We start from the raw sequence: 13,128 nt of genomic DNA, 5'->3' as shown, positions 1-13,128 counted from the left end.
TGTTTTGATGTGACAAGTCTGAATGGTCAAGTCCTTAATAACGGCAAGCTCGCCACGTAATCATCTGTTAATTCGAGACAGCCGAGATAGAGGGGCTGAACAAAAGACATCCAGCTAGTAGCCACAAGACAATATTTAATTCAATTTAATGCCTTAAGTATTATTGCCAGCTACGTGTGAAGGCGTCCGCTACTAGCAGTGACCTTGAGCGGGCAAGAAAACGACAGCCATGGCTGTCAATAATCAATAATTAATGACTTTTACAAAACTGGGGCCCTTTTCCTCTCGGCTTGGTCGGCCCTCGCATGTTGTGGCTTTTCTAGGCAAATGGCGAGCCTTTCTCCTTTTAGCTATTGGAAGCTCAAATGAGAACAGGGAACAATTGAGCAAGAACATGATACTGCAGCTGCACTCGCGTAAAGCGACGAAACTACGTAGGCGGGGGAGCGCAGGTGAATTTAATAATCCGAGTCACATGGAATCTTTCGATCCCTATCGTGTTTGGTCCTATGAATACTGAGTCCCCCGTTTCGTGTTGGCAGCGTTACCAACTTAGCCAGCAATGATGGGGGCATTAATAATGGATTCTTTTTTCAACCCATAAACATGTAAATTTTTACCATTATTGACCGAAACAAGTCGGATGGGCCGCTTTAACCAGAAACCAGTGCCTGATCCAATTTGAAGCAAAAGGCAAAACTGGTGGGACGAAAAATCAGGGCAGAATGTAACCGGTTAAATCTGAAAAAACCGGCTTCTATTGACAAAAACCAAAATTATTTTATTTTATTTTAATGTGTTTTTGTAGTTGTTTTTCTCCCTCGGGGACATCCGACGGTTGTTTTTAGTGTTATACGCACACCCATACATGCGTAAAATCTATGTGATGATTTATTGGTGATTTTCGATGATAATTGATGATGGTATGGGCTTGATTAGACAGTTGATGTTGCATGCTTTTGATCAGATTAACGTTTCATGTCGTCCTCGCTGATCTTGATCATTTGTAAATTGTAATAGATAATAAACACTTCTATTCTGTGATGTGGTTACTGTAAGCTTGACATGCATGGTGAGGATATGGATGAATATTGTTCGAAATATTCTTTATTTTTCATGCGTGCTCTTAAAATTATGCTGTTTTGATTGATGCCGGTCCCATCATGGTTCAGTGAACCGGTATCCCAACTAATTCAGCGGCCACTTAGTTTACTGCAACAATTTGTTGTCCTCAACTCGACCATGATTCTAAATAAACTATTTTTTAGATCACCCAAATCCAACCACACCCTCAAGTCTTCTCATTAAAAACTACTTCTCATGTAAAAAATAAATTATTTCATGTTTTGTAAAAAATTCCTTAATTAAATCCTTTTTGGTGGTTGGTCATGGGTCAATCTTAATGAGAAAATTTCTTCTGGATACTAGAAGGCAGGCATGTTGTCTAGAGACTGACGGGTAAAAATAGTTTAAATAAAATAAAAGGTTAATATAAACTTTAATTCTTTAAGTTTGTCTTCATTTTGGTATTGGTTCCTCAAGTTTTAAATCATAGGTTTTGGTCCCTCAAGTTTCTTTTTATTTAAAACATTGGTCCTTATAATCCAATAAAAACTTGTACCATTTTGCCCTAAAAGGAATCAAAACATATGATTTGAAATTCGAGAGACCAAAACCAAAACGAGGGCAAATTTAAAGGATCAAAGATTACATTAACCCTAAAATAAATGAATAATTTTATCTTTCTAATGCATATATATTCTTTTTAAAGAGACTCATCTTCATACCATCTCTTTTCACTTTGATTTTCTTTTAATTAAATAGTAGAACAAGAACACAAGTGACCTGAACGCTATATATTCGCGGTATATGTCAATCCCTTCAGTTTTCTTCACTCCTCATTCCGCAGTGATGCTCTTGCCCCTATGCTGTGACTTGTGTAAGCAGGGCACATAAATGGTGTTCCCACCCCCTGTATATTTTCATTGTATTTATAATGGTTAATATAAATTTTAGTCCCTTAAATTTGAGTCTATTTTTGTATTAGTACCTGAAATTTCAAATTCATAGTATTCGTCCCTGAAATTTTGGCCGTTACAAAACTTTGGTCCCTGATACCTTTATGCCATTAACTTCATCTAAAATGGCACTAACACTGTTAACCTGATGAGGTGGATATACAAGTTGGCACGTATATACCTTGATGACCTAGACATAAAGGGGGAAAAAAGCAACTCAAACACAACTCACACTCATGACAGAACAATATAAATGGAGGCAGCAAATACGTTGTTGATCTCTCCCACTAATTCACTCAAGACAACAACTTTGCAATAATACTCCTCTTTCCACTGAAAAAAAAAAGGAAGACAATTCCATGGTCCAAGTGGCATATTTCATGTGTGAACGGCATAATGGTGCTCAGGACTCACCTTGACAGCAAGTACAAGCTTGCTTATGATGGATACATCTCCAAGGTATGTCAAATGCTATGGTTATTAGATCTTGAAATAAAATAAGTAAATTAGTGTTTTTTCCCCTAATTTACAGCTTATAACTGTGTCATGAAAAGAAAAACTCTTGTTGATAGGTGGCGATTCCATCTTATAATGTGTACTCCATTGATGATACCTCGTTAGCTGCTATTATATTCAACTAAAATCCATCATACCCAACTATGATACTGGTGTGATGTCATTAAAATTCATGATATGCAACTAAAATAATATCAAGTTACAATTCGAATTGCATCTCTGTTAGTCTCTGTTTTTTAGACTAAAAACAGAGTTAATAAAATAATGTGGTGACATCGTCTTCGGGATAAGATCAACCCATTTAAGTCCAAGCTCTTGAATGGGAAGGCAAAGGACGTCTTGACACCCTGATACTTGTAGCTTGACCAAGTCTCTTGATTCCAAGTTACTAACTCATTGCAAGTTCTATTCTTTTAGTCTTATTGTTTTGAACATTGCATTAATTAATTAGCTTGATCAACTTGTGGTCAAGCTTCAGTGAATGGATCGGTTTTTAGCCAATAATGCTAAATTACTCCCATACCACATATCATTTCCTTTACCAGCAATCACTGCTCTATGTCTGACGACTTTAATGCCCAACACATACAACGAAGACGGTGATGATGATGATGATGAGAGAATAGTAAGGGGAATCATCATCAGCTTTATTTATGCAACCACAAAACATTGCTGGATCCTCTTTACCTGTCGTCTGCATCAAAGAAGAAATTTGATCACTGTGACATATAGCTTGAGCAGAATGTTGGAGATTCTTTCACCCATCAAGACCGTCTGATTAACAAGGGATCACGACGAGGATGCTAAGATGATGAAGAGGATATTGGAAAAAAGGGACCTAGCATTGCGCCCTGAAGGAACCACCTGTAAAGAGCCATATATGCTGTAGTTTAGCCCACCGTCTTCTAAAGTGAGCGATGAAATCACTTCGGTCGTTGTTGATTGCCACGTCAGCATGTTCCCCTCACTAGGCTGATGGTCTTAGTGCCATCTCATACAAAATTAATAGTGTGAAGATATTAGGGACTAACGTTTTGTAACGGCCAAAATTCTGGGGACCAGTATCATGTGTTTAAAATTTCAGGGACTAATACCAAAATTGACTTAAATTTGAGGGATCAAAATTTATATTAACCCTATTTATAATAATAATTTCCCAAAGCATATTCTCTTCTTTGTCCTTTGTATTGACGAAGTGTACCAGGCTGCACACGCAGCGTTATGCTGTAGGAACACATGTCACAGAACTCCTTGTATAATTTAGTTTTTTTTTTTTGGCTACTGCATAGATATTCTCTTATTAGAAGCAATTCTGTTCGAGATACTCAGAGAAAATTTAAACTTTGATTCGTTATTTTGTGAGAAATTAGTCCCTTCTGTTAGACTAAATCTCTGTTAGTTCTTATAATGAGCTTCTTATTGAATTGAACAGAAGTTAAGAAAGTTGCTTGGGCCAAGGAGTGAGTTAGGTCCCGTAAGTGGTCCAATAAGCGAAACAAGGGCACGGCCCAACTAAAATGAATAATGAGCCCGTGAAAGCGTCGTCCCTCTTAACCTCCGTCTAACTTTACTTCCCTGGGATTTAGGAAGTCAATTTATTTAGCATAACCGCATAATCTCTTGTCGTGCTTCTTGATGATGATGATGTATATAGTTTATCCAAATAGGACTGTTGCGGGCGAGAGGGCTACATGAGTTGATTCAAGACCCCATGCTCTATTCGGCCATCGTGTTTCTTTTCTACTCTGTCTTTGTGACGAAGGAGGTGACTCTTGGCTACTTTCGCAGGCCACTTGTGCTGGGGGTCGCCCAGCCTTTGCAATCTCCCAGAGCCATTCAAAGCTTTTCATTACGTAGGAAAGATATTGACCATCTGCAAACACCCCCCCCCCCAAAAAAGAACCAAAAAAAAAAGGAAAAAAATTCTCATTTATTTTCCCAAATCTAGGGCCTTGACTACTCTGGCTTTTTTATCCCCATCATAACTATCGGGAATTTAACTGATTGAAAAATATTACTTCTCTTCCTAACGTATGATCTAATTATTAGGTTGATTTTAATTATAAATGTAAAACATATTTTTTTCTTTATCAAATTTTTTAAATTATCCATTATTAATATTCACTCAACCATAAGGTAAAAGAGAAAAAGAGGATACTAAAAAAGATTATATTTTTTATAATTAACTGACTTATCTAATTTTTTTAATTTAATTAAATTAGTTAAATATATGTTATATTAATGGTGGAATCAGATTGTCATCTAACAATATTAAGCTGAGTATTTTTATAATTATATATTTTCAAAGAAATTGTAATGCCCCTCCAATACCATCGAATTGCAATCCGATGGCCAGTGTCTCTTAATTAAAACCTAACTAGGGGAGCCCCAGTCAAATTCATTTTTGCGAGTTTATTTTATCGCAAACTAGACATTTTTTTTTTTTTTGGCCTGAAAACTAGACATTTTTTTGATTTCATCAAACCCGAAATCAACAACACAGTCTCTTCCCTGGCACTTTACATACGCAGATAATCAAATCCGCTGCAGTTGGATGAAATAATGAGCATTTTATTTTTGCATATTTATTCTAGAAACAGTAAGAAAAAAGTATAAAAATCCCACTGTCCCTTATCTTTAAATTTTTGTAGTTTGACAAAAAAAAAAGTTCTTTTTGTACTAATTCATGATAAACTATGTTTCATTATGTTAAAATTTATTTATTTCTGGGCTGAACTTGAAGCTCGAGGATGAAAAAATTTGTATTTCAATAGCAGATATTGTTTTTGACCCCCATGGTTTTGCTCGGGAATCCTTCAAAAGGTTTATCACGTCAGAATTTACCGAACAGATTAGGCAGCATAATTCACTGGGGGCACTTGTTCCGTGGGAAAACCTTTTCTTCTTTTATTTTACTTCCTTCTAAATATCTAGAATTTTCCGACAGAAGATTGTTTCTGAGCAGAGACGAATATCGCGGCCCATTTTAGACGTACGCGGCACGCCGATAGACACAGGCACGAAGGGAAAGACAGGACCCCTAATCCTGACCTGATTTTCGCTCGAATTTCATATACCTAAACCAGTGTTGAAGTTTGCATTCAGCTCAAAGCAAACAAGCCTTTCTCTTTTTTTGAAATTCATCATGACGTGGGATGAGTGGGACAACAATATCCCAGAAGGTGACCAACCTGACCAAGATTCCTATCTCAACTTCGATTTCTTCCCTGCTCTGCCCAAGCCCAAGGTACATCGTGAACATTTCAGGCTCTGACTACCCTCTTTATTTTTTGCCCCTTTGAAATTTCATCTGTTTTTAAAATTTATTTCGTGCCAGGGATTGTTTCCTTTAGTGGTATTTGTGGATGCGTGTTGTCCTGAAATTGTGAGTTGTGTTTCACAGGATTATTATAAGATTCTGGAAGTAGATTATGATGCTACAGACGACGCTATTCGCTCCAATTACATTCGTCTGGCTCTGGTGTGTTATCCGGTCTCGCATTTCTATCCTCTAGGGTCTTCTTAGTTGGGTTTGGGGCTAAGTTCTGGTTTTCACCGCGGAGCTCAGGGCTAACATTTCTCTGCTTCTGTGGGCACAGAAATGGCATCCGGACAAGAAGAAAGGCCAAGATGCCGCAACTTCCCGATTCCAAGAGATAAACGAGGCTTATCAGGGTCAGTAACCCTTTTTAGTTTTTTCTTTCTAATGATACGAGTAATTAGCTATCTATATGGTAAAATTTTAGGGTTATTTGTGGACATGATCGTACTCTTATCTGACTTGGACAGTTGATGATGGGATGGCGATTGGCGTAGATGTAGGCTAGGTATTGATTATAGTAGTGGAAATTGAAAAATAGGTCTATGAAAACTTGGTGATATGTCTTAAATCCTCAACATAAATGCTGCCTTCCTCACTTGGACAGCGAATTTGTTGGGGTTATTTTGCTCCCACTGTCAATAGACTGCCTTCACCGAAACTCTAATATCTTCGATTCTAGGCGTTATTATATTTCATGTTTTCTTTTTTTTAGTTGAACAAGGCAAGCAAAAGCTTGATACGAGTTAGGAGATTAGAGTTGCGAGATTCTTATCTTCTATCTCGTGCATATTGAGATGCGCAATCCAAAACAACAAAATTCAAAATACGTGGGAGTAATGTTAGCATCATAGGCATTCTTAACCAAAAGGTTTCCTACATCATTGCCTCTGTGCGTATGATAAAGTTGGAAGTTCCATAAATCTGCAAGTTGCAAGTGGATTTCTTGAGTGATGCCTTGTAGGGGTTGTTTTTTATTTCCACCTCGGAAGAACTTCGTATGTTCTTTATATGGCTGCCCTATTTTCCCCTTTTCTTTAACTAAGTTTTACTGATTAGCATGCTCAAAGGGCTTAATTAATAATTGATAAGTTATTAAAATAAATCTTCTTTCTGGATGATCAATTACTGTAAGGCCATTTGTTCTCCTTAATGTCCGTTGGAGAAGAGAATTCCCCCGGGCACCACACCTACATAAACCGCCTCCTTTACCTTCTATGTGCTGGTCATAACATTTTTTTCCTGGGTATGAAAACTGATTTGAATCTACTTAACGCTGTTCTGCGTTACATTTTGCTATCTAATCTTGTCAAGGTTATTTCCATTTATATTATCACAATTTTGACGTGATGGGTGATTCTAGTGATTCTCGAAGCGATTGTTGACTTGTACATTATTAGTGGAAATTATTTCCATTTCGAAAGAGCTAGCTTGGCTGAAATACATATTCTCTTTGGATTTGATCGATACTTCCGTAATTGAAGACTGATGGGCATATGATCAATGAGGAAGGCGGGTCTATTTGAAGTCTTCGAGAAATATAAAATGTGGTTTATTTACCCAGTCGTGAAAGAGATTAGATTAGCTGTTCCCTAAACAAGGCTTGGTATTTGGGTGTGATAGTTGTATCAATCTACTGTAGATTTTCTACTCTTCCTTTCTTTTGCTTATGCCTGTTAAAAACTGTGAGTAAGAGCATGAGCTTCTCTCTTATGATTAGAATAACATTTATTTTGCTTTATCGAACAGTCTTAAGCGATCCCGCCAAAAGGAGAGAGTATGACAAAAATGGGATGCTTTATGTCTATGATTGCAATCTCATGGTAAGCGCTTCCCTTGTTATCTGTCATGAACCTTGCTTGTGAAAATTGGTTTATTTACCAAAAGAAAATGTCTTGTTTAGAATGACGCTTTGATATCTTCACTTCACATTTTGTTTTATTGTTTGTTGCAGGATTATCTTAATCGTTACAAGAGCCTTATATTGACGTGTAATGGCCTTGGGATGAAGCAATTCATATGGTAAGGCAAATCAATAGCATGGAAATCCTACCATCGCAGCTGGGACAAATTTTTTGTGGGTGTCTGTTTCTGCAAGCCATGCTCAGGGATGAATGAGACATGCTTATGATGTAGGATGGCTTATTTCATGCTTCTGTATAAAAGTATATAGGAATTGGTTGCCACATTTAAGGGTCACTCTCCCTGCCGTCAAATGGATGTGTTTCTTTCTTGTGATTTGTTTGTGAATGGATGTCTGGATTCACGCAGCTTTTCTACCATTAAGCCAGATAAACCCTAACAATCATGCAGCGGCATCTGCCGTCTGAGAAGAATCGGTAGTTGCCTAGAAAGATGAACTCGGAAAAACAAGGTGTGGTCCTGGTTCATGGGTATTTAATGTAACGTAGGTTTACATGCACAACTAGTTTTTTTTTCTTTCCATGTTTTATAAAATATAAATAATAACTGAAAAATCTTTCGAGAAAAATGTGTTTATGGAGCAAGCAGTTCAGACTTTGCTAGGATGTATAAGAAGGAAAGATACTGAACGGATCAAAAGGGATCGGAGGAATTCGAAGTCATAACTCACGGTACACTAAATATCCAACTGATTGTTATTTGAGCAGTGTCAGAGATAACTACCGCCATGTTAACTCGTATTTTTCTAAGCAAATGGCCATTAAAGATAAACTCGCGATCTGTTTTAAGCAATTGGCCCTGTAAACTAGCTCCTGCTTTCCTTGATTAGTACACTAATCTTCTCATTGGGTGACATTGCTTTTGGCAATCAGAGGGAAAGTATAGAGAATTGTCTTAGTTATAAAGAAATTGAGATGATCACATTCGCAGCCTTTTATATAATATTACTTTCGGTTCTAAATATAAAAGTTAGTTGATTAATTTGAAAAGATTAAGAAAATACACTATAATTTCTAAATATGAATATTATTTTTCCTAAAATATCATTTTTAATCAAGTATATTGATTAAAACTATTATTGTTATAAAGACTATTTTGAAAGAAAATGAATAAACATGTGAAACATTACTATAAGAGTTTGTTTGACTTTTATTTTGATTCTAAAATATAAGACCTCAATTTATTTTGTTTTTTATGTTTATCATTTCCTTTCAAAATAGTTCTTACAACAATAATAGTTCTAACTAATACACTTGATTAGTGAAAATATTTTTTAAAAAACTAACACTTATTTATTATAAATATCTAACTTAAGGAGGCAGTATAAAATAATGACATAATAATGCGCCTGCTACGGTGGATAGTATTCGAATGACCTAGGTAGCACAAACGCATATTGACAAGGAAGATCTAATAAGACAGAACTTTAAGTGTTCTTCCCTTTAATTGTCACTTTCTTTAGGGAAGGGGGCGGGTCGGGCTGGGATGGGGTGTGGACGTGACCAACTTGATTTGGGATCCCATTGCAGACGGCCGTTGATGCTTAATAAAATCAGATGAATAGACGAGAAATCATAAAAGAACGTTTACTGATAACATAATATCCAGTCTAGAAAGTAGAAACTAGTAACAGCCAGCAGTATTCCGTAGCACACCAATCCACCATGTTGTAAACAATGCTCAATTCTCGTCACCAATTCGTATGGACAACATGCGAACTTCTTTATGTTTTTGTTTGCTAAGACAGCGCGCGACCTTATTTAGCAGACAAAGGTGGTTCCTGTGATTTATGTCTACATTTGGCAGTCAGTCCCTCGTGCTGCCTTTAATCCATTCCAGGTATTTGAGATTGCCCCCGGTGATAGGTAAAGAGATCACCTCTGGCACCCTGAAGAAGAGACCAAAAATGTCAGCAACAACTCGAGGCACTATTGTTTGTATGTTTTACTACCAAGTTAATTTCAACAAGGATTTTATGCCAGTTTAAGTCTTGGCAGATTCATAATACATTAAAAAACATCAATCTGTTTTACACTCAGTTGTCAGTTCTATTCTATTCAAATGCTCTTCAAGTTTTCTTTCAGGATTAGATACAATGTACGACTCAAACTGTACAACGCAAATTTGAAATTTTGATGAACGGTAATTGATGGGAAACATCGGTCTTACTCATATTCGTGATTTGCTTTGACATGCTCCGTCAGTGCTTCCAAAAGAGATTGCCTAGTCTTGATTATAAGAAGTTCCTCGGAGTCAGTCTGGACCTGTCAACTTGCAACACACAGCTGATATTAACAAGCCACACCATACTTTCAATTTAACTATGCATTTTCTTATACCACTTGCCAATAAGGACAGTAATAAACAGAATAATTTTTTTTTTAAAAAAAAAAACAAACGAAATGAGTGATGGAAAAACTCCTCATGAGGAGTTCTAGACACGCCAGCATTCTCAAGTCAACATGGAAAATGAAGTTCATACCTCTCCATTCCATTCATACACTGATTCAATGCCTGTATTAGTTGGTTTAACCAAAAAAAAAAAAAACATGCATTAGACATAATTCACATGGGTTATAAAATTCTGATGAAAATGTAATCTTGATATTTAGCTCGCCAAGACTAATGCCAAGTTCCCAACTCAAAACCATCCTGAAATGCCTCCATAGTCATGGCACACATGCTTGATCCCACATCGAAAGCGCCCAATACAGCAGAGGCTAAAATCAGGAGAAGAAAGCTCATTTCATACCTGGAACCCTATTTACACAAGCTGCAAGTCTCTCTTTCACAATGCTTTCGGCCAACTTCCTGCCTGCAGAATCATTCGCGCACATCAAAAATTGGAGCATATAAAGCCATAAAAAACACGAATTCATTAGATCTACCCTGTGCACCTTAGACAAGTAATAATCAACAAGATAAATAACATGATTTCACGGGGTTTTTAAAGTCTTAAACCCTTAATGCTACCTCAGCCCAATTCTTCATGGGCCAGTAGCTGAATGACATGCTAGTGTGTAACCCCCAATCTCAACGAATCAATTGTGCAAACTGGAATGATCCTTTCCTAGAGTATCCCCAGCAAGGAAAACGAAGAAGAACAAAACAATGCTCGAACCTGCTTCTTTGTTGGGAACAGTAACATAGACAACAATACTTGGAACAGTGGCGCTTTTGTCTTCCATCGCTTCGGTACCAACGCTAGTAGCAGCGAAGTGCCTACGGAACTTTGATCTGAAACGGAAGGGAACAATCGCGCAGGGAATCAAAACAAACGAATAATAAAATAATCCGAAAAAAGCAAGAGGATTCGGATCCAGAAACAGAAATAATTAGGCGGAGAAATGGAAGGAATGGATGAAAAAAGCCGGATGGCGTCGTACTGTAGGAGAGGGAAAATGGGAAGAGATTGAGCAATCCCCGTTTTGGAGGCGGAGGAATACAGGGGGGAACAGATGCCCAAGCTGAAGATGCAGAAAGCGCCAACCAGAGGAAGGCGGCGATGCAGCGAAGACGCAAAGACAACGGAAGCTTTGGTGGAAGTAGCAAGAGTGGGAGAGAGGAGTGTGGAAGCCATTTTGCCAGATGAGAACGGCGTCAAAGATATAGGGTGGTGCGCGTGTCCATCAGCCCTCATCGGCTTCCCTTGCTTGATACCCTCTTCTTCCTTCATCTACGCGCCAAGACCTACGTGTGCAGCTCCTGCATGTGCCACGTGTATATCCCTCCCCAACTCCCGAAGGCTTCCCGTCGTCGTGTTCCTAACGTTTGTCCTTTTTTGGGGGAAAAAAATTAATCAAAATTCTAGGAGAAGCAAGTGCAGCTAGTGCGGGCTATTTTTAGGGTGGATTTGGATAAAACCAAACCGTGGTTTGGAAAAGTGATTCTGGAGAATAGATTTTGGAAAGAATATATTTTATGAAAAAGTGATTTTGAAAAGTGAGAGTATTTGGATAGTTGTTATCAGAAGCACTTTTTATATATACAAATTACTAAAAAAAAATAAGTTAATATGATAATTACAGAAAAAATAGATTTAATAATACATTTTAATTTGAAGGAATAAAATTGTTAATAATATATTTTTTATTAACGTAATTAATAATACATAAGATAATATAATTAATAAATAATTAATATGTATATATATTTATAAAATATAAAATTAAATATGTTTATAAAAAAATATAACAAGATACATATCCTATAGACTTTCACACTCTCCATTTTTTCTCCAAAAGCAAAAAAATTTTGCTTTTTTCAAAACCATGGTTTTGGTTTTTGAGTGGGTGTTTGGGTGATTTATTCCCCAAACCATGGTTTGGGGTGTCACCCAAACACAGCCTTAATTGACAAATGTTCGAGAATAAAATTATCAGAGTTTATTTTGAAGAATCCAATCAAAAGAAATCATTAAATTTGTTTCTTGCAATGCAGAGATTATATCTAAATAAAAAAATGTAAGTAAAAACTTTTAAAAATTATACTACTTTTGATCCTTACTATAAGAGTTAATTTGACTTTTAATTTGATCATAAGTATGAAATTATACTTCTCCAATCCTTAATATAAGACCAATTTAACTAATTTAATTAGATTAATGAAGTTAGGTAAGTTAGTTAATTATAAGAAATGTGACACGTTTTTGCTAAAACATCATAATCATCTTTCTTAATACCCCTTCTCCTTCTTCTATTTGATTATAATTGAGGGAGTATCTATAAGGGTAATTTAGAGAAAATTGATAAATATGAGAAATGGGTCTTATATTTATAATCAAAATCAACTCAACAATTGGGTCATATATGAAGGATTGGAGGAGTAATTCATTTTATCTATCATATTTGTCTTTTTTTTTTCAAAATAATCATAGTAGTTGCACATGTTAAAATTTTTTATTAAATAGCAGTTATAACTAATACACATTATTAGTAAGGATGTTTTAGGAAAAAAAATATGTATTTATTATAAATAAATAATTTTAAAAATATTTTTATTTACTTAAATTAATTAATTAATTCTTATATTAAAAATTAAAGCAATAGGACGAGAGCTCAGAAATGGGGGAGAATAGCAAACACTAACTGTTTGTGAGAACTGAGAAGTCAACAATTGGGCTGGCCGCATGGAGCACCGGCGAAGGGCGGAGATCAAGTTTATGGGTCGGTGCGGCCCATGAATTCGGATTTTTTTGATTATCAAATCGAGTTTAAGTGAAAAGCAGCAGCTGCATTTGGGTTGGACGGTAACTCTGCCATAGAATTGCTTGATCTGCGATTCATCTTGCCCGCCTTTGGTGTCCTTTGGGTTTTTTGTTTTCAATTTTTTCATGTGTTTAAGCACAACTGA

General features: G+C 36.4%; 2 protein-coding genes across 2 annotated transcripts; one reads left to right on the top strand and one right to left on the bottom strand.

Moving 5' to 3' along the window:
* Positions 1 to 5,465: 5,465 nt before the first annotated feature.
* Positions 5,466 to 8,207, top strand: LOC114757292 (chaperone protein DnaJ). The gene is made up of 6 exons (XM_028946292.1): positions 5,466 to 5,559; positions 5,640 to 5,781; positions 5,938 to 6,015; positions 6,134 to 6,209; positions 7,603 to 7,676; positions 7,808 to 8,207. The coding sequence occupies exons 2-6, from the start codon at positions 5,680 to 5,682 to the stop codon at positions 7,877 to 7,879; spliced, it is 402 nt and encodes a 133-aa protein (XP_028802125.1). The 5' UTR covers positions 5,466 to 5,559; positions 5,640 to 5,679; the 3' UTR covers positions 7,880 to 8,207.
* Positions 8,208 to 9,319: 1,112 nt separating this feature from the next.
* LOC114757290 (protein CutA, chloroplastic-like) lies at positions 9,320 to 11,395 on the bottom strand. Its single transcript, XM_028946291.1, has 6 exons — positions 11,163 to 11,395; positions 10,898 to 11,013; positions 10,529 to 10,591; positions 10,259 to 10,290; positions 9,946 to 10,040; positions 9,320 to 9,664 (listed from the first exon to the last, which is right to left on the bottom strand). Exons 1-6 carry the CDS (start codon positions 11,354 to 11,356, stop codon positions 9,583 to 9,585), a joined length of 582 nt encoding a protein of 193 aa, XP_028802124.1. The 5' UTR covers positions 11,357 to 11,395; the 3' UTR covers positions 9,320 to 9,582.
* Between the last annotated feature and the right edge of the window lie 1,733 nt (positions 11,396 to 13,128).

The sequence above is a fragment of the Neltuma alba genome, unplaced genomic scaffold, assembly GCF_004799145.2.
Source record: "Neltuma alba isolate B1F8T4 unplaced genomic scaffold, ASM479914v2 tig00010592_pilon, whole genome shotgun sequence".
Classification (NCBI taxonomy): Eukaryota; Viridiplantae; Streptophyta; class Magnoliopsida; order Fabales; family Fabaceae; genus Neltuma; species Neltuma alba.
This window is presented reverse-complemented; position numbering and strand designations above follow the sequence as displayed.